This window comes from Cynara cardunculus (assembly GCF_001531365.2).
Source record: "Cynara cardunculus var. scolymus isolate 2C chromosome LG 10, CcrdV1, whole genome shotgun sequence".
NCBI classification, from domain to species: Eukaryota; Viridiplantae; Streptophyta; class Magnoliopsida; order Asterales; family Asteraceae; genus Cynara; species Cynara cardunculus.
Window position 1 is genome coordinate 1,976,982 of NC_037537.1, and position 22,475 is coordinate 1,999,456.

Below are 22,475 nucleotides of genomic sequence, written 5' to 3' on the forward strand. Positions count from 1 at the left end.
AGAATTGCATCGGTATGTACATGATCAACGGTTATAAAATCTTCAGGCTGCCAAATAAAAATGAGTAAGAAATATAAATAATTACATTTATTATATTAAACTTAATTTCCTAATAATACAAAATTCATTTATTTTCATTTATCATGAACCAAATTTAAAAGTGGGTGCGTGTGTATTTTATGTAATTACTTTGTCTTCGAATTAACACCGGTATAAATTGTTTATCAAAACATTTAAAAATGCTTATTACTGGTACCTCATCGGAATAAGTCAATAAGTTATTTTTATAAGCAATCCCAACGAAAACTATGAAATAATACTTTTTTAATCCATGTTGCTGAGGAAGTATGTTCATCTTATTTGGCAACATGAAGAATATTTAATCACAGATACCCACATTATATCTACCATTGAAATGCTTCAAAGAAACTCACAAAGTAAACAACTTTCAGACTAAAATGGATGGCATCTCAAGAAAATGGAAGACACTTGGTGGAGAAAACCATTGGGTAGACCTCTTAGATCCACTGGATTCCGATCTCCGGCGATACATCATCCACTACGGCGAGATGGCTCAGGCTGCACGTGATGCTTTTATCTCTGAGAAGACATCAAACTTCGCCGGAAGTAGCCTATTCCATCGGAGCAACCTCCTCTCCGCCGTTGGAATTGAGGATGGGAACCCTTTTAGGTACCAAGTGACGAAATATTTCTATGGCACATCGTCTGTCTCACTTCCTTCGTTCCTTGTGAAGTCGTTATCGAGGGAGGCTTGGAGCAAGGAATCGAATTGGATAGGGTATGTCGCGGTGGCTACGGAAGAAGGGAAGGCGGCGTTAGGGAGGAGAGATATCGTCATCGCTTGGAGAGGCACGGTTCAAACCATGGAATGGATTAACGATCTCAAGTTCGTGTCCGTTTCGGCTCCTGAAATATTTAGAGGGACCAATGATGTAAAGGTTCAAGATGGTTGGCATTCAATCTACACGACGGCTGATCCGCGATCGCCATTCAATAAATCGAGTGCTAGACACCAAGTGAGTTTTCTCTTGTGCATTTTTTCCTGTAGATAACATTCATTCAATATATATATATATATATATATATATATATATATATATATAGGGCTGGGTTCAGATGAGACCAAAGTTTTCCGTGAGACCCGTAAGACCAATTTATGTTCATTGATCAACTTTATAAGCTAATGATCTAATGGCCTAAAGTTGCATGGTGGCTGTGATTATTGAAAAGTCTCGTGACAATTTTATAATTATGAATGTTCATATTATAGATCTAATCCAAGAGTTGATAATTGGTCTTATGGGTCTCACAAAAAACCATTGTTCTCGTATGATCTCATGTATATATATATAAAATATTTTGTATAGGTTCTTGAAGAGGTGAGGCGACTAGTAGAACTATACAAGGAGGAGGAAATAAGCATAACGATAGTCGGGCATAGCATGGGTGGAGCACTCGCGACGTTAAATGCAGCTGATATCGTGTCAAACGGGTTCAACAAGCCACTGGGTATGCGTAGCAAGGCGTTTCCCGTGACTGCATTTGTATTTGCTAGCCCTCGAGTGGGCGACTCAGACTTCAAAAACCTCGTCTCTGCGCACACGGATATTCGTGTCTTGCGCGTTCAAAACGAGCATGATGTGGTTCCACACTACCCATTGATGATCGGGTACTCGCACGTTGGAGAAGCGTTGGCGATTGATACGACGAAGTCGCCGTACTTGAAGAGTCCAGGGGACATACAAAGATGGCATGATATGGAGACTTATTTACATGGAATCGCGGGTACACAAGGTAGCAAAGGAGGGTTCGAGTTAGAGGTTAATCGCGACATTGCTCTCGTGAACAAATATACGGATGGACTGAAGGATGAATATCACGTGCCTGCTTCGTGGTGGGTTGAGAAGGTCAAGAGTTTGGTTCAACAAGCAGACATGTCGTGGTTATTGAAAGATTGTGAAGAAGATGATGATGATGATGATGGTGATGATGATGGTGATGGTGATGATAATACGTCTAAAACTAAATTAAAGAAGTCATTTGATGCATGATATGTTTGTGTTCGATGATTCGTTGTTTCATAGTATTCATTTGAAATTGTTTGTGATATGATGTCACCTTTGAATAATGTCAAGCAATTATTTCATTTCAATTTATATGTAAAATGATTTATGAATTTAGTTTGATTTCGGTCTTTTTGTTTATCGATGTTTTCTTCTATGTAGAAGGGTCCAAATGCACACTTCATAGAAAAGTTAAAGTTGAAAATCTACAATTAGGGATGGTGATTTGCCCCGAACCAGTAGGGATCCCAGCTCATCCGATCCGAACGGGGATTCTTCGCTAAAACGGGTCCCAGGACAGGACAGGAGACTCAAACCTGGGTTGGGTCCGAGACCGGGTATCATATCCCCCGCCCCGTACCCGGTATATAATTTATTTATATATATATATATATATGTGTGTATATATATATTATTTATTTTCTAAAATTAGGTTTTGACCGGGGACGAAGATTGAGATTTGACCGAAAAATAAACTGCAGACGGGATATTAATCCCTGTACACGCCAGGACCACGGCCAGGGCAGGGCCGTTCATAGAATCCGGGGCCAGGACCGGGGAGACTCAAAACCGCCCCATCCCTGACCCATTGTCATGCTTATCTACAATAATGAACCTCTCTACATGTTCATGAATTTATCACTTAATTTTCTCTTTTTATCACATCATTTTTTTCTCTGTCACATTAATTTTTTTGAAGGGGGATCTGAGAAGGAATTTCATTTAATTGGCAAAGAATGTAACACCTTTTTAAATAAATTACTTTTATTTGCATTCCAAGTTTTATTTATGAGGTTTATTAAGAATTGGAAGGAAAATTCATAAAGTTATTTTGGTTGTGGCTAAAAAAATAAGTAATGATAGTGTTAATTTTTGCATACGATGCCGTTTTGATGAACTAAAATCTTACCCAGTAAGTAAATGATAGTGTTAATTTTTGCATACGATGCCATTTTGATGAACTAAAATCTTACCCAGTAAGTNCCAGTAAGTAAATGATAGTGTTAATTTTTGCATACGATGCCATTTTGATGAACTAAAATCTTACCCAGTAAGTAAATGATAGTGTTAATTTTTGCCGGTAAGCACTTATTGGTTAAATGTTTGGTAAACGACCCCTAACTTTAGATAAAAAGAAGTAAGTTAAATTGAAGGTATGCCGGTCCTTTTAGTCTATTTTGTCTTTTTTCCTTTTTTATTAGATTATATAATGTTATATATATAGGGCGATAATCAAATGAGAAGCATAAAAAAGTTATAAGTTCGTGAGAACTGGCCTAAAAATATATTTTATATAATTTTTTAATCAAAAACTATAATTTAAGATATTGTTTCACATATTTTTGTGTTCACCTTATGAAAAAATTACACGTGAAACTGTTTTTTAGTTTCATTGGTGAAATGAAAAATTTACATAAAAATATTCACGTAATTAAACTATCATATTATAAAACAAATATATGTGAAATAATATCTTAAATCATAGCATTTGATGAAAAAATTATGTAAAAAATATTTTAAAATGGGTTTTCTAGGTTTGTAACATTTTTGTGGTTCTCATTGGTTATTATATATATATATATATATATATATATGTGTGTGTGTGTGTGTGTGTGTGTGTGTGTTCAAACGAAAAACGATCGATTTGCAAGAAAGCGAGAAGGAATATGAGTCACATAATCTACTAATTAATTAAAAAAAATACCGTAAATAAAAAATAAAATATAATTTTAGAAATTAGAATAATTAGCATTTTGAATTGGATAAATACTTAAAGTTATTATTATATCTTTCAGATTTATTTATTTTTTAATTTTAACTAATAACTTTTTTCGTCGAGTTTTATATATTAAATTAGATACACTTTTGATAAAATAATTTCACATTTTTTATCAAATATCACATGTGATATCTATGATCAATTCATATATGATAATTGTAAATATTTTTATTAATCATATGTGATAATCATATATATTTTTGTTAATCATATGTGATTATGTATGTTTACATTTATAACTTTTTGTGATGTAAATATTATCACATTTGATAATACGTCACTTATATTCATACGTAAATTATCATATGTGACATGTACAAAAATTAATGTAGTAGATCATATATGATATGTAATAAGTCATATGTTAAACGAAGTTTATCGCATGTTATTCAAAACATAGATCCAAAAATTAGAGAAAAGATAATAAAAGAATCATGAATTAATTGTAGATATCACATGTGATATTTGATGAAAATTTTGAATTTTTTTTTATCAAAGTATATCTAGAAAAAAAAAAAAAGTTATATAAAACCTTATAACATAATTATATGAATTTATTAAATTAAAAAATAAATAAATCTAAAAGATATAATTAGATTTAAAATAACTATTCAATTTAAAATGATAGTTATCCTAAGTTCTAAATAATTTTTATGTTACTTTTTAATTAATGAATTATGTGACTCATATTCATTTTCGTCTTCTCGCAAATTAGTTAAATTCTCGCATGATCCTCCCTTCTCTCTCTCTCTCTCTCTCTCTCTCTCTATATATATATATATATATATATCGATATGTTTACGAAAAGGGAAAATGACACAAATAACCGTATCAGTCGACTAAATTCACCTCTTAATCCCTTCCCTCCAACTTTTCAGAAAAATCACCATCTCTTCAAGTAATCATTCCTTAACTTGTTTTGTGTGAGATGGACATGCATTTGAGGTGGTTATGCAAGTGCAAGTGGGTCCATGAGAGTTCCATAAGTGGGCATGCATTTTTTAACTTATTAATGTCCCTTTGCAAGTTGAGTGGGTATGGAATCAGACCCGTTCCATTAGAGAATCGGTGCACAAATAGTTTTTTGACCTTTCTTTTTATATACATTTTTATAACTTATTTTAGTTATTTTACATAAAAATGGAGAGCTGAAAAACATTTGATCAAACATTACGTATGATGTTATGATTTTGTTAACATATTCACATTTGATAGACCATAAAAGCAAAAATATGGAAATATGTGAGATTTAAACATGGACCATGGTATCGTGTTCATATTGTTGTACTGAATGATCCCGGACGGTTGATTATAAAGGAACCTAGTTCACCAAGTAGTGCAACTTTCTCCCTTTTTTTTTCTCGAATCTCCTTTAACGGAAGAAATAGAAGCTCAAGAAGGAATACCAAAACCTAGTTCACTCGCTGAGTCTCTTTGCATCCATGGCTGAATGGTTAAAGCGCCCAACCGGATTTTGGATCAGGTGTGGTGTTTAAAAACATTTGATTTAAAATATTTCACATAAATGGGACATCAATCCTCGATTCCCCGCTGGGGATCCCCATTCCCGTTGGGGATGGAGACAGAGATTGGAGATTAGGGACGAGGATGGGGATTGGGGTCCCTGCCCCATTCTCATGCCTAAAGTTGAGGATCGTTACTTGCAGTGGTGTTGAGTTTTTTGAAATCTTGGGAGAGAAATTACTAAAAGGTAAATTTGGTCAGCTAAAAAGGCTATTTGTGCTTATCAAAATAGATTGTTGGTCTTAGTCATCGAATTTGTAAATAATACATGTTGCATCCGATTAACACTTAGAAATAAATTTGTGATTACTTGTCTTAATAGGAGAATATTCGGTGAACCTCATCCGTCGGATATAACTATAAAAGAGCAACATCTGAAACCTTATTCATAAGGATTCAGATATAACACATTCATCAGATCCACTTATATAAATTGTGATCAATTCTTATGTCTTAAATATTTTTTGTTAAGGAGAATCCAATTGACATTCTTATTGGTTATCCATTTCTTGAAATTCAAGAACCCCATAATTTATACCAAGTTTTTCTTAGATATCCGATGAATCAACTTCATAAAGTTTCTATAGCTGGAAATACGATATATAACTTATATTTTGGAATAGAACAAGATAAGATTTTTACTTGTAAAATTCTTGTAACTATCTGTATTGATTCAAGAATGAAATGTCTTCAACAAAATCGAAGACTAGTTGAATTGAGGTCAAGATCGTCACCAAAGCGGATTGGTTTGTCATTTAGCCAAAAAGAAGATTAATACAAGATAAATTCAAATAGTAGTATGATAAATACTACTACTGGCAAAATGGATTTTGACCAGATCTCTGACACCCACCCTGATATGAGAACATGCACAACATGTCAGCCAAAGTAAGTTCTAAACACTATTTTATTAGTGCCACACTTACTTTACTGTTCCTTGGACATACAGAAGGATGAGATAGGTTAAAGAGTGTCTATGTCAACCACAAAGGTTGAAATGAAGATTGCAAGCATGCATAGATTAACAAATCAGATGAAGACACACGTTAAAGTTAGATAATAACATCTAATGCAATATTCATTATAAAAGTCACACTTATCATTCAATGTTACTCACTAATATTCACTTTTTCCATAAGAAATATAAGCCATTACTTGCTCTACTCTTACCTTGATAGACCCATGATTAAATGGGTATCCAGACACTAAATATTGTACTTGGACAGTGAATGTTCAAGTCACATGACTGGTTATATCTCCCTGCTCAAAGACTTTATGTCAGTAAAAGGACCATCGGTTACTTTTGGTGATAACTCAAAAAGGTTAACTCTTATTGTACGGTATTCTAACTAATGGATTAGTAACCTTTGAACAAGTCGCCTATGTGGAAGGACTCAAACATAATCTTTTAAGTATCCGTCAACTTTGTGGCAGGATTTTCTATCAAATTTCTTGAAATAAAATATTCTATTCTTTCTCCTGATAACATAGAAATTCTTTCTAGTTTTCGTAAAAATAATGCCTATATGGTTGACATGATATCTGCTCGATCCTCTTCTCTTCAAAATCTTTGCTTCTTTTCTAAAGCTCCTTCTGAACAAAACTGGTTATGGCATAAGCGTCTATCTCACTTAAATTTTAAAACTATTAATAAACTGCCACAAAAAGGACTTGTGAAAGGACTCCCCTCGTATTTTTCCAAAGAAAAATTGTGTTGGATCATCAGAAAAAAAAAACACTCAAAATCAAGTTTCAAGTCCAAAATTTGTTCTTCCATTATAGCTCTTCTCCATCTTCTGCACATGGATTTGTGTGAACCTGTGAATCTTCCAAGTCTTAGTGGAAGAAAATACAGTCTCATGATCGTTGACGAATTTTTAAGATGTACCTGCCCCATCTTCTTACAAGCTAAGAGTAATGCAAATTCACTTCATAAAAAAGAATTGAAGCTTCGATTAACACTTCGGTTAGGTCACTAAGAAATGACAATGGAACATAATTCAAAAGTCTAATCTAATTTTCTAGGGTTGTAATTTATCTATTCAAGCCCATGTCCACCTTCTTGTGAACCCTAACTCTCAAAATAACAAGTACTTTGTTCTTATGACACTGGATGAAGATATACCTAAATAATGGAGATATTCTAAGCCAATTGCGACCTTAGTTCCTAGAACCTGCAGACAACAATTAAATGAGATGTGACAATTTCACTAAAAGCATACATGAAACGCAGACTCACTTTCGATAAAGAAACGATTTCAAATTGTCAGAATCTTTAACGGAAATTTAACTGATTCCTACTAGGAAACAAACGACAAAATGGTTGTCATTTTAGCTTAGGAAATTCGAGAAAAGTATGTTTCGATGTATGGAATATCCTAATATTAAAATTGTTGAAATAATTATGTGATAAGGGCTTATTGGTCTTTTCTTCCCTTTTAATTTCTTTTATTTACACATGTGCCCGTACAACAATATTGTTTATCAGATAACTTATGTATTTGATGAGATCCATAATTTGTGCTTCTCATCTTTCAGATAACAAGATGCCAATTCTATGTACAATGGCATGGCAACATATTTTAAAGCTATATGTAAGCATGTGTTCTTATTAAAGAATCACTTTTCTCTTGAGAGTTGTGATTTGCAAAACCCAATAGGAGTGGAGCAATTTATTCATCAATTATGCACAAAACACAAAACCTAGTGAATTTAAACCCTAACTTGATGATAAAACAGTGAAGGCAGAGCCTGAGAGCTTCAATGGTCAGGTGGACGATCGTCCAGAGGAGGAGAGGGGGAGTGTTCAACGATGAGTGAAACCAGGTGGAGCCTCAGTGGAGCTTGAATTCGTGAAACATGAGATTTGTGGGCGTGAATCCATGAAATCAATGTTGTAAATTGCTTACATGTTTGAGCAATAGATGAAGAGAGGCGATGAGATGAGCAACTGCCAGAGATTCAAGCAATCAATGCTCCGGAGAGTGAGAAGACCGATCACAAGAGATTCTATCAATGAGCGAGTAACGACAAGTGAGATGAGCGATGAGAAGATTTGGGCTCTGTAGTCCATGATCGTAACTGAAGTGATTTAGGCTCCTTCATTTATATTTTTAAAATGAATCTTTTAGATATCCAAAAATCATCATACCTTCAGTTACCCTTCTCAATTTTGTCATCTAAATCTTTCTTTATAATGTATCTTTGGATACACATCTAAAAACTTCTCTGAAGGTTCCTTTTCTAAAGCCCCTTTTCCCTTGTAGTGTGCAATGGAGAGTCATGTTGTCAACAAACTCATGTGGAAATTTGGTTTACGGCAATCCATCAATGATCCATCATAATCACCAATCTAGCCATGCTTTCATAATTTTCAAGATGGACTCAGCGTACGGGAACCTCCCGCTTCAATTGTGGGTCATGTTAGACTATGTTACGTATAGCTTTTATATTTACTATGTAAATATCCCTTGACCTTTGATGTGTTTTAAGTTTATAACTGCAAGCGTATGGATGTGTAGCATATCGGTCAATCACGAGGAGGCGATGGACTACACATAGACTCATTCAAGATTATTGCCTAGCTACGGGAAATCAACAATATTTTGAATGATTTTATTTAAAATACTAAAAAGAACGACAAGACAATTAAAAAAATAACAGCTAAGGAAAATTGGGTAATGCTCATTTAGGATTCCAGTGATGGTGAGTATTTGTTATGTTAAAATACTTTAACCCTCTATCGAGGTGGAAAAGTCTTTCTAAAACAAATTCATACCTACTTTCGTAGGATAAAAATATTGAAAAAGAAGCAATTTGATAAAATAAATGTTTTCTCATCCTACGTTCCTAACTAATTTCATGTTAGAATCGTAGTCATCAACCATTTCGGTCTAAGTTGAGAATCAAACTTCGTCCATATTCTCACGAAACAAATTAAACAAACACTAAAAAAAATCAATTAACCACATAACAACTTTCCTTGATTAAAAAGCAGTCGATTAAGATTTGATATTCATTTTAAACTCAATTGGTTAATGTTGAAAAATTTAATTAAAAGGATTAGAAAACAAAAATATTAAATCTTTATAAATAAATTTTAGGACTTTATTAACGAGGAACAAAACCAAGATCTATAGTAACTTTATAGAATGAGATAGAAAAATTAGGATCGGAATCTCAGCCAAACGAATATTCCCACACGGGTTTGAATCTATCCTTCGTGATAGATTCAATGGTAGAAAGGGATAGAAGCAGAGTGTTCACTAAGTGAACGAAAATTAAATACAATGCCGAAAAATAAATACCAACCTGATTTTTTTGAGGTATGTAAAGATATAAATATGCACGGTACTAAACCTATCCTTAAAGGTTTTATATGACTACTCTTTTGACGCTATGAGTCTGCTAGTCGCAAAGCCCCAAGATTTGATGCAGTACACGTTTTCATTTTCTCAACAGCGATATAAAAACCGAAAATTAGGAGCAGAAATTCGATAGAGAGGAAGCGATAATTTCTTAAGTAATTCATAGGGGTGGCTTCTACCCAGTATTTATACTGGGGAAAACCCTAGAATCCCCATGATTTCATCCCCAAAAAATGGAGGATCATGGTTAGTTGGAGGATTATCCTCCAACAATCTTTATCTCCAAGAAACTTGGTTAACTCGGTTTAAAAATCCGATTTTTCAAAAAACCACTTCCCATATCTCTCGATGGCATACCAAAAATATACTCGGAACGAGGCTCCTTCTGCTACGATGCGGCGTGCAAAGTGCGCCTCCTCGCGCCACTTTCGCGAATCTCGCATCTACTCTCTCGGCCACGGCCACAGCCACGCACGCGCCTGTGCGTTGGGCCTTCCACTCAAGACCCCCACCATGAGTCTACCCATATGTTCAAAGCCCATTTTTAGAGAAATCCTTATAAGATTCTCTAGAGTTTCTTTATCTACCAATGTGGAATGGAGGAAAACCTCCAACATCACATATAATTTCCAACAATCCCCTACCAGGTTGGAAAGTTTTCTGAGATTCACATTAGACAATGTCATAGTGTATCACTATGATTAAACCCTGTTTTATGCAAGTATGCAAGAAGAGATCAATTCAATGGTATCCTTAGGATTTAAACCATGAATCTTGTGATCTATTCGGCTTACTTACAAACATAATCTAACATCCTTGCTTTCTCACTAAGAACATGATAATGCGCTAAACTCTGTTTCATGACCTTTTAGGAGAGGAACCACTACTCTCCTTTTAAGGCGGCACCACCTCTTAGTCATATAGACAAAGTTCTATAACATCTTTGTTACTAAGATGCCTCTAAACTTTGTTAAGAGATTAACTCGTCCTTATTCTCAGCAACACCGTACTATCATTTATCTTACATGGATCTATCAGTCGATAGTACCTTCTATCAGTTAGTGACTTGTTGTTACCCTTTAAACTTGAAAGATAGGAGCACTAAATTCAAGTTGCGTTTCCATCACTAATTGATTCTACGTGGTTTCAGACCCATGTCTCTGGTATTTGATCCTAATAAGTCTCTCGTCAGAGGCTTGGTTAGCGGATCTGCCAAGTTCCCACAAGACTTGACATACACAATACTTATGGTACCATCATCAATTAATTGTCTCATGAAATTGTTTCAGAGACCTATATGTCGCGACTTCCCATTATACACAACATTGTGTACTTTTGACAATGTGGTCTCTTTGTTACAAGACATGGGAATAAAATGAGTTAGTCGAGGCCTCAAATGGATATTGTTAATAGATCTCCGATCCATTCAGCCTCTTTGTCCGCTGCAGCTAGGGCAATAAGTTCGGCTTTCATAGTCGAATGGGCTATACACAATTGTTTCTTTCTCGCCCAAGAAATTGCCCCACTAGCAAGGGTATAAATCCACCCACTTGTGAATTTAGAATCACTAGAATGATTTATCCAACTAGCCTCAGAATACCCCTCCAAGATTCCTGGATGTGTCGTATATGTTAACTCTAGATCACTTGTTCTCTTCAAGTAATCCAATACTGTACTGATAGCTTTCCAGTGATCTGGACCGAGATTCCTAGTATATTAACTCAGTCTACTCACTGCGAAAGCAATATCTGGTCTAGTGCAATGCATCGCATACATCATGCATCCTATTGCACTAGCATACTCTAGTTGTGTCATTGCTCTACTAGTGTTTTTATCAAGTTTCACACTTGAATCAAATGGAGTGTTAAACTCCTTTATATTCAAATGTTGAAACATGGTCAGTATCTTCTCTATATAGTGGGATTGACTTAGAGAGATTTGAGATGCTGACCTTTTGACTTTTATCCCAAGGATGCTATCTACTTCTCCAAGATCTTTCATCTTAAAGTTCGAGGATAAGTAGCCTTGTTTCAAGGACACCTTCTAGATTGGTTCCGATGATCAACATATCATGTACATATACCATAGTGAATCCCCTCGTGCATTTTGAGTAAATGCATCTGTCGGCCTCATTATGTTGGAATCCGAAAGAAGTGTTAGTCGTATCAAATATTTCATGCCATTGTTTGGGGGCTTGTTTTAACACGTATAGAGATTTTATAAGTCTGCACACTTTGTTCTCTTGTCCGGGTACCACAAACCCTTCAGGTTGCTCCATATAAACCTCTTTGTTTAGATAATCATTCAAAAAGGCTGTCTTTACATCCATTTGATGGATGTACAGACATTTTATGGCTGAAATTGCTATAAGAGTTCGAATAGAACTAATTCTAGCAACTGGAGCATATGTGTCAAAATAATCAACTCCTCTTTCTCTCTATACTCTTTAGCTACCAATCTAGCCTTGAAAGCCGAAATTGAACCATCTGGATGTAGCTTCCTTTTGAATAACCATTTAGAACCTATTGGTTTTGCTCCCTTTGGTAAATTAGACAATTCCTAAGTACCATTACCCATAACAGAGTTCATTTCATCATTTATTGCTTCTTTCCATAGTGGAACATCCTTGAAGTCATAGCCTCTTTAAAAGTCTTAGGATCATCTTCTATATTGATGGAGAAAATGACATCTATCGGCACTTTCTTTTTCGTTCCTTCTACTAAGTATGAGAAGAAATCATCTCTTAGACTTTTCTCTTTTCTTGATCGTGTACTTCTACGTGGTTCGTCAACCTTATTTGATGTTTTTGAACTATCACGAGATGTGCAAGGAAGATTAGAGGTCAATGTTTGGTAGTAAGTTTTCAACTTCATCTGAAAACTTATCTTCAAAAAACTCCACATCTCTGGATTCTACTGTGACTCCTGAGTCCTTATCCAATAATCTAGAAGCCTTGTTATTTCTAGCGTATCCAACGAATACGATTTTAATAGCACGGGTTCCCATTTTAGATCTTTTTGGATCAGGGGTTCAATAGTAGGCAATGCATCCCCAGACTCTAAAATAGTTCAAGTTTGGTTTCCTTCCTTTCCAGAGCTCATATGGACTCGTTGGAATCACACGACTAGTGATTCTGTTATGAATATGGCAAGCAGTCAATAGGGCTTATCCCCATAAATTGTTTGGCAGACCCGATTGGTTTAACATACAGTTGACCATTTCAACAAGGGTTCGGTTCTTTCTTTCCGCCAAACCATTTTGTTGAGGAGTAAATGGTGAGGTGCGTTCATGTTTGATTTCATTCTCTTTGCAGAATGTATTAAATTCTCTATTAAAATATTCACCACCTCTGTCTGATCGAAGTATTTTGATTTGTTTTTCAAGTTGATTTTCTACTTCAACTTTATATAATTTAAAAGCCTCAAAAGCTTCATCTTTTGAGTGTAATAAGTAAACATGTAAAAACCGGCTGAACTCATCGCAAAATGTAATGAAATTCCTTTTACCTCCACGAGTAAGAATTCCATTTAATTCGCAAATGTCATAATGAATTAACTCTAAAATTGATGTATCCCATTTAACTAAAGGAAAAGGTTTGTTTGTAAACTTTGATTTTACACAAGTTTCGCATTTTCCAAAATCCTTGTTGTCAATTTTGATCAATCCTTTATTTTGCATTTTTCAATATTTTTCACATTTGTATGAGCTAAATGTTTGTGCCATAATGAGATAGAACAAGCAAAATAATTCAAAGAATTAACTTTATTAATAGAGTCGGGAATCACATCAAGTGTAAAAACGAAAAAAACCAACTACTTGATCAGTCACAATATTAACATTACTACTCGCAGATCCACTCGGTTCGACTTCATCATCATCCTCCCTCAAATTTAAGTGATACAAACCGAGATGGTAGTATCCCTTACCAACAAAAAATTTCCTTTTGTAAATCACGAGCTTTCTAGACTCTATGTTGAGTCCAAACCCGTTTTCATCGAGTTTAGAAGAAGAAACTAGATTCTTGTTGATAGAAGGCACGTGAAGAACATTTTTGAGGGTGACAGTCTTGCCAGAAGTGAATTTGAGTAGCACTGTTCCCATACCAACGACATCTGCTTGGCCGTTGTTTTCCACTATCACTTGCTTTCTTTCTCTCACTGGTCCATAAGTAATAAACATAGATCTGGTGCCAAACACATGAATCGTGGCACCAGTGTCTAAGTACCAGCCACCTCGACTCGCCACAATCCTGGTTGAAGCCTCGGAAATCATGTCGATCTCATCCATGTGTAGGTTTGCCACAAGACTCTGAATGCCCTCAATTGTATTTGTAGTTAGGGGTCCAGACTTCCTATGTTTGCATTCCTTAGCATAATGTCCTGCCTCTCCGCAGACATGACACTTGTCGACCCTCTTCAAATTTGGGCCGGAATTGGAGTGTTGACCTGACCTCTTGAAAATTTTCTTTTAAGGACCCACATTCTACCTTTTGCTTGATCCTCCTTTGTTTGATCCCCTAGACTTTCCCTTTCCTTTGCTAAATCGACTTGCCTCTCTTATCCCGATTCCGGGCCTCTTCTTTGATCCGTAAATGTTTTAGCAAATCATGTAGAGAATAATCTTCAGACTTATGCATTTTGCATTTTGAAAAATATTTCCAAGATGGGGGTAGTTTATCAATCACCGCCCCCATTTAGAAGATTTCAGGAAGAGTTATGGAAAGCATTTTCAATTTATTAACCAACACTTGGAGTTCGTGAACTTGCTCCAAGATTGGTTTATCATCAACCATCTGGAACCTCAAGTATTGAGACACGAGGTATTTATTAGTTCCATCCTCTTGTGCCTTATACTTGAACTCCAAAGCTTTCCACAATTCTCTTGGGTCGGTGATAGGAGAGTACAAGTCAAATAGCCGGTCGGATAGGGCATTCTTTATATGTCCGCAAGCAAGACTTTCCTCTTCTTTGCGGAATAGCCTCTGCTTCTCTAGATCGACTATCAATGCACTATTTGGTACTTCTCCCGCTATGGGAACCAGATTCTCAGGAATAAGGTCAACTTTGGGTCCAACAGGTATAGTTATTCACGTCGATACTGTCGAACTTTACTAGATCTTGATTCATGATTCGAAAATTGCCGGAGTCCATTATAAAACCTTTAAGATTGTTGAAAATTTTAATTTAAAGGATTAGAAAACAAATATATTAAATCTTTATAAATAAATTTTAGGACTTTATTAACGAGGAACAAAACCAATATCTATAGTAACTTTATAGAACGAGATAGAAAACTTAAGACCGAAATCTCGCACCCTCGGCCTCGGCCACGCACGCACGTGTACGTTGGGCTTCCACTCAAAACCCCGCCATTAGTCTACCCATGTGTTCAAAATCCACTTGTAGAGAAAGCCTTATAAGCTTTTCTAGAGTTTCTTTATCTACCACTGTAGGATGGAGGAAAACCTCCAACCTCACTTATAATTTCCAACAGTTAATCCCAACACTTTTAATCTAACACAACAAAACCCAATCAAACGAAAGCTACATAAATCTAATGAAAGCAATATAATTAATCTAAGTATAGGAATCGATCCAAGGAGTATCACTCTCCAAGAATCATTTTTAACCTAAGAAAGCCATAAAATTAACTTTAGAACATTGCAATAAATTAGATAAGGAGAAATAATTATCAACTAAAATAAAATGGAATTAAACTATAAGTACGAAAATTAAACTAAACTAAAACATAAAATAAAGGAACAAAAGAGAAGAATACAATACAACGGGTGATAATCCATAATGCTTGAACTTCATCGTCGATCTGCCATATTATATCTTCATCAAATCTCCGTTGAGCCAAAGAACGAAGGAAATACAAATAGTAAAATACAAAACTACACTAAACCTAAACCTAAATCTAAGGGGCTGTTTTACCAAACACTTACTCGGTAGGCGTTTACCGATAAAATTTAACACTATCATTACTTACCAGGTAAGATTGTTTTCCACCAAAACGATATCATATGTAGCAATTTTCCCGGTAAGCGCTTACCGTGGTAAGATTTGTTGCCCTCACTTACCGGGTAAGACTCTTGGTCCTTGTCTCGCTCTTACCGGGTAAGATTCTTGGTTCTTTATCATATTCATCTAATAAGATAATGTGACTTGGTAAGCGCTTAGCATTTGATAAACGACTCCTAAGCTAATCAATTAAGGAAAAACTAATAACAAGATTAAAAACAAAACTAAACTAAAACTATAAAACAAGAATAAAAAGCAAATTGGGGCTACCTCCTTGAAGAGGAGAGAAAGAGAGATCCTAAACCTAAAGAAAAGTTTATACTTATAAATTGAAATTTTCAAATTAACCCCTACAACTTTACTTCTCTTTCAACATCCACCCTCTTGATTTCTTTTTTTTCCAAACTTCCTTAACCGAGTTTTATTCTTTAAATTTAGGTCCAACTTAGTCATATTTATTGAATTGATCCTTCACATGAAGGTTGATCAAATGATCCAAAGCTTATCTTCATCCGTTTTCACGTTTCAAGACAAAATGCTTGTCAAAACCCGACAAAACGACAAAAACAGTAAAGCAATATCCCCGATCGACGATTAAACACAAATCAACTAAAAATCAAATAAAAACTATATGCAAACAACTAAACACCACAAAAAAATGCAATTATAAACTATTATGATGCAGACACAAAATGCACTTAACAACCTTATCGTTAGGTAGTTACTCAAATTCTAGCCTTGTACTTATGTACATATTTTATCAAGTTGCGGAGAATAAGCAAGAGATTTATCTCCTTCGGATTAATGCATCACCAATAATCGATTAAACAACGAAGTCAAAACATCCATTCATTTCATAAAGACACGTTACGAGAAACATAATATAAGTAGTCGCATAAAAACAACAAAGGACTATTTAAACATGATAACAACACAAGATCATTCGAGTCGTTTATTGAGATTCTTTATATCAGTCTCAAGGATCAGATTCAAGATCTTCTTGATCTTGCAACTCCCAAGTTCCATCCTTCTTTTGAACCATACCGGTATTCTTCTCAGTCCACCACGAACTAGGCACACCATGTTTAGCCTTCAAGACATCTGCAAACTTGTTAACAAGAGAAATATCCCGATTAATTACCAACTTAAACCCTCCCAAACTTCCTTGTGTTCCGGCAATTCCATGCATATAACCCTCCATGCTATGCCAACTTCCAGGATTCCCAGGACTCTTCAAGTATTCAGACTTCATGAAATCAATCGTCATCTGACTTCCAACATTCTTATACCCTATTGGAGGGTATTTTGGAACCACATCTAACACATTTTGGATCCGCAGGCAGTAAAGATCTTTCTGTTGAGTGAAAACTTTATTGAAGTTGGAGTCTCCAACCCCAGGTGAAGCAAACCCGAAAACAGTCACTGGGCAAGCTTTGGGTGGAGCAATCGATTGTTTGTTGAGTCCATTTATGACTATGTCTAGTGCATTTATTGTCGCGACTGCCGCACCCATACTGTGCCCAGTTATGCTCAAGCTAATTTCCTCGAGCCTGTATTGATTCACTAGTCTCTTCACCTCGCTCAATACCTAATTTTTTTGTCACATGAAGTAATATCAAATTGAAATGAACTTTTTTCTTGTCAAAAGTAGTATGGTACTGAATTCAATGATTATTCTAATTATGTTTTAGACTTTTTATAAAGATAATAATTAAGTATTATGTTAGAATTCAATGATTATTCTAATTATGTTTTAGACTTTTTATATTTAAAATAAGATATCTATCATGTATTTGATTATGTTTATCTACAATTAGTTATATGAATTCAAACATGGAGGTTTAATAAGTTGTACTTACGCGCAATTTACTTATAATCTTGAATTTTAAATAATATGCATCAATAAACAATATTTCATGCATAAAAAATAGTTTTTAAAAGTTTTTATCAAATGTTTTATAATATAATGTGTGTGTGTGTGTGTGTATACACTAATTAAAGGAAAGTTCCGCTAGGAACCTAAAATTGATTAGGAACCCAGGAACTAGCCATACTGCATCATGTGTCCTTTTTCAGGATGAATAACACATTCATGATGAATATGGAATTATTACTCATCATGAATATAAACGTCTTATTCATCATACATTCATGATGAATATGTTACAATATTCATGATGAATAACATGTCCATATCCTGATAAATATGTCACGTGTCGTGTTGTAGACGATTCCTAGTTTCCTAGGTAATTTTAGGTTTCATGGCACTTTTCAAAAATGCCATGTTGAGACACTAATATCACATTTACTTTTCATGTCATATTAGGTTTTCTAACAAGTTATCAATGAAATTGGACAATTTATATACTGTTTTATAATATTTAATTTATAGAACCATAAAATAAAGCGTACTATCTAAAGGCATTGCAATAAGTTTATATGACGCTTTTGGACGTCTTAACAAGTTCTTTAGGACACTTTTAATACAAAGCATTGCGTTGAATATTTTTGAGAAAATATCCTATAAACCCATCATTTTATATGAAACTTGTTTTTATAAGACATATTTTTTCAAATAATGTCATACAAAATAGCTAATACGAAGTTTTTTTTTTAATATAAAAATGTCCTAAATAACTTGTTATGACACCCAAAAACGTTCAAAAAACTTCTTATAACTTTCTATGAACTTCTTATAACGCCTTTAGATAAGATGTTTTATTTTTTGGTCCTATAAATTAAGTCTTATAAAGCGGTTTATTAGGAGCTTAGAAAATTTTAACATCCTATAAACCCAATTTTGTTGTAGTAAGTTCGAATTATTTGCTTATTGAGTTACGTTTTCTTGTCTATCTTCTTCGATATGAATTGTTAGGTTGTATAGCTTTGTCATAACAACTTATTGTAATGCCTTTAAAAAATTACATGCATCTCCAACTGCTTTTCTATTTTAGAGAATTTTAACATAAATTACGTTATTATAATATTCTCTAATTTATCATTCCAAAACGCTTTTTTTTTAAATTAGTTTCTATAAATAAAAAAATAACAACTCAAATTCATTGGTAGAATTGAATAATTTTCTAATTTAGAGAACAAGATAACAAAGCTGTTGGTGCATTTTAGAAAAAAAAACTCATTTATTTTTGTATTTTAGAGAAGCTGTTCGAGATGCTCTAACAAAATGATGTCATTTAACAACTTATACGCACCTGATCTCTAGCGCTTGTTTTATTGTAACGTGTATTTGGATCATCAGTCGTGTAGATCGAGTACCAACCTTGGTGCATTTTCGGGTCATCCTTGTTAAGCACCCCAAATATTTTCGGACCCGAAACCAACGGGAACTCCATATCATGAATCATATCCGAGGCGTTAACCGTCCCCCTCCAAACAACCATAATGTCTCTCCTCCCTAACGCCTTCTTCCCTTCGTCTGTAGCCACCGCCACAAACCCTATCCAATTGGACTTCTTGCTCCAAGCCTGTTTCGAAACTGAATTGACGAACGCACCCGGAAGTACAACAGCTGATGTGGCATAAATGTATTTAGTCACATCGTATTGGCTCAACGGGCGGCCTTCAATTAAGCCGACCCGCGATAACAGATTTTTTCGTGCATAGCGGCAATTCCCTGCATTCTTTGATACGCTAACTTTGTTGTAAGCATCGTAAGTGGCTTCAGCCATTTCGCCATAGTGGATGAGGTAGCGACGAAGACCGGGTGGTGGAGGGTCTAATAAGCCCAACCAGTGGGTGATTCCGCTTAGAATTTTCCAGTTTTTGGCGATGTCATCCATGACTGCTTAATTTGTGGCTTAATTGCAACTCGTTTGATTGTTCAGAGCTTATTTATAGGTGAAATTGTGAAATCCATGACATATGAAACGTTTCGAAGTGGTGAATATAAGCTTCTACTTTTTGTTGTTTTATCTTCACGGAAAACGTATATTATAACAACTATTTACCAAAGATTTGTTCGTGAATAAAAATATGTTCTCCCAAAATTTTACGGTCTTTTTTATCCCACCAATCAAGTAAAAACACGTCATTATTTTATTCAGTATAATTTTATTTATTTGGTATTCACTTAATTGGTGGACAGGAAAGGACGGAAAATTTTGAAATAACAGATTCTCTTCTATTTTCCGTACACATCTGTGGACCCAAGATTTTTGCTGACAGGTGCACCTTTAAGGTGATCAAAGACCCGCAAAGTCTTCTGATGTATTTTCAGTCGAATTCCACCATCTTGAAAGATTTTTTGAAGTTAATTTTTTGGTTCTTTTAGTTGATTTCAAAGGACTTTTTCAATTTATTGGTTGACAGTCCCTTGTACTTTTTCTAATATCCCGGAACACCCCTTAAATTTTGATGAATACACGTTTTACACATGAAAAAATATTCTACTTAACGAAAATCAATTGAATGGACACACTTGATCCCACTAGGGCCTTCATAGGTCCACCCCTGTCCGTACATATATCTGAATAAAATTTGTTGTCCTTATTTTTTTTATTAACCTCGATATCCAACTCGCTATGCGAGCTAACTATTCTCATGGCGACCACCTGCTTTGTAGATAGCCTGGAGTCATCGTATTTGAACATCCGTAGCCACAAGGGGATTTTTATTTCTACTTGGATTTGAACCTGAGACCTCCTGGTACTTTTGACCTTTGGAGCCAAGCTCAAAACAATCAGACACCATCTTTGTGGTTGTTGTCCCTAATTTCTTGTCTGGTTCAAAATTTTATATTTTCTTTATCTCGAAATAAATGTCTAACTTCTTGTTGTTTCAATAACTGTAACTTTTAAAAATAGATGGTTATAAGTTATTAAATTTTCATTTCTATCATTCGCATGAATATTTAAAAGTCGAAGAAATTAATTTTTTTTTTCTTTTAAGAGTATTAAAATTATCATCATTCGGTTGATTAAAAAAATTAATAATTATATATTTTTAAAATAGTATATTTTTCGTAAACAATTTATTTTTAAATATAAGAAGTATGATTTTTTTTTCAAGAAATAACAAAATTGAGTTTATATTGATGACAACAGTTTTCTAAACGTCATAATAAATTGCTTTATAAGGCATAATTTATAGGAATAAAAACTAAAGCATTTTATTCAAAGGCGTTGTAATAAGTTTATGTGACGCATTTGGACGTCTTAACAAGTTTTTTGGGTCACTTTTAATACAAAAGTGTAGGATTTTGCTATTTAATAAGACATTTGTTTTTATAAAATAAAATCCTATAAAATAATTAATATGCGTTTTTAATTAAAAAAAATCCCTATTAAAACTTGTTACGATACCCAAAAACGTCCAATAAAACTTGTTATGATATCCAAAAACGTCCTATTAACAAATTTATAATACTTTACGGTTCATGAAATTATACTTTTAATTGGATAAAGATATATACATTAATTTGATCAGAAGGATTTAAATACAAACCATGTTATTCGTACAAATTATATAAAACAATTTATAGAAATGAGAAGAACATTTATTATGATCTGGATATTTATGAAAAATATACTAAAAGTTTATTAATTACAATCAAGTCGCTTTATATTAGTGAAACAATTGAGATATTTATGAAAACAAAGATTAATAAATGAACGGTTGAGATTAGTTTGTAAATAATTCTTAAAACTCCCTCTTAATTCAGTTGTATTAATCACTGAGGATTTTATCTGGAAAGAGACATATAGCAATAGCCGAGGTTCTTACCCAGTAAATGAAGGAGAAGAATCTAAGTGGTTAGGACTTTCCGAGTAAGAGACTGGTCAGTGGCGATTCCATAAATTTTGGTGATGGAGGTCGGAATTAAAGTCATGGTGCAAGATCATTTAAGTTTTTGATGATGACAAATATTATTTTTATTGCGGATCGAGACAACATATATATATAGAGAGGAGCGATCAAATGAAAACGGTCATCATTTGTGTAAACCGTACAAACCACCCTCATACGTCCATTTCATTGTTTAATCTTGTGAAATTTTTTCATGAAATTGTTTAATCTTGTGAAATTGTTTCATATAATTTTTTTTTTTGATGAATTTGTTTCATATATGGTTATGAAATTGTTTCATATAATRTTTAATGAAATTTTAATGAAATTGTTTCATGTATTTCTCTAAAATTAAAATAATGAAACGATAATATTCATGATTAGCACCCTTCACAATAAAAATGGTTAATCAACCTCTCGTAATTACAAAAAAATGAACAAAATGAAAAATTATGATTGGATGAATGTGGTTTTCACGGTTTATACAAATTGGGTGGTTTTTATTTGAACGCTCCCCTATAGATATATATATATATATACTAGAAGCGTACTCGCGCAATGCAGCGAGATAAATCGTGTTTTTAATATTTCATTTTATTCTTTATCTCAGTCGATGTTATAATTATGTGATTTTGAGAAAGCGAAGATGTTTTTATTTTTGAATAAAATATATGTTTGACGATATCATAAAAATTTGACAAAAATATATCGATATTAGTATCAAATTAACTATTTGAAATTCCTCATTTTTTTGTGAAATTTTTTAATCCAATTTTTTTATAATTTAATTTATGTACAGTAACGAAGTAATTTATATTTGGTTTAATAATATAATTTTTTATAAAGATAATAATTATTTATTTTGTTGGAACTCGATAATTATTCTAATTAT

The 22,475-nt window shown here is 33.9% G+C and overlaps 2 protein-coding genes across 2 annotated transcripts; one reads left to right on the forward strand and one right to left on the reverse strand.

Moving 5' to 3' along the window:
• The first annotated feature begins 458 nt into the window (after positions 1-458).
• LOC112520283 (phospholipase A1-II 1-like) lies at positions 459-2,204 on the forward strand. The gene is made up of 2 exons (XM_025128593.1): positions 459-1,037; positions 1,389-2,204. Exons 1-2 carry the CDS (start codon positions 459-461, stop codon positions 2,070-2,072), a joined length of 1,263 nt encoding a protein of 420 aa, XP_024984361.1. The 3' UTR covers positions 2,073-2,204.
• A 14,550-nt stretch (positions 2,205-16,754) lies between these two features.
• Positions 16,755-19,578, reverse strand: LOC112518886 (phospholipase A1-II 1-like). The gene is made up of 2 exons (XM_025126671.1): positions 18,991-19,578; positions 16,755-17,366 (listed from the first exon to the last, which is right to left on the reverse strand). Exons 1-2 carry the CDS (start codon positions 19,576-19,578, stop codon positions 16,755-16,757), a joined length of 1,200 nt encoding a protein of 399 aa, XP_024982439.1.
• Between the last annotated feature and the right edge of the window lie 2,897 nt (positions 19,579-22,475).

Coding starts and splice junctions, on each gene's coding strand:
- LOC112518886 (XM_025126671.1), bottom strand. CDS start 19,578: ATGGATGACATCGCCAAAAACTGGAAAATTCTAAGCGGAATCACCCAC. Junction 17,367..18,990: donor AAACAAGCGCTAGAGATCAG/GTGCGTATAAGT, acceptor CAAAAAAATTAG/GTATTGAGCGAGGTGAAGAG.
- LOC112520283 (XM_025128593.1), top strand. CDS start 459: ATGGATGGCATCTCAAGAAAATGGAAGACACTTGGTGGAGAAAACCAT. Junction 1,038..1,388: donor AATCGAGTGCTAGACACCAA/GTGAGTTTTCTC, acceptor TATTTTGTATAG/GTTCTTGAAGAGGTGAGGCG.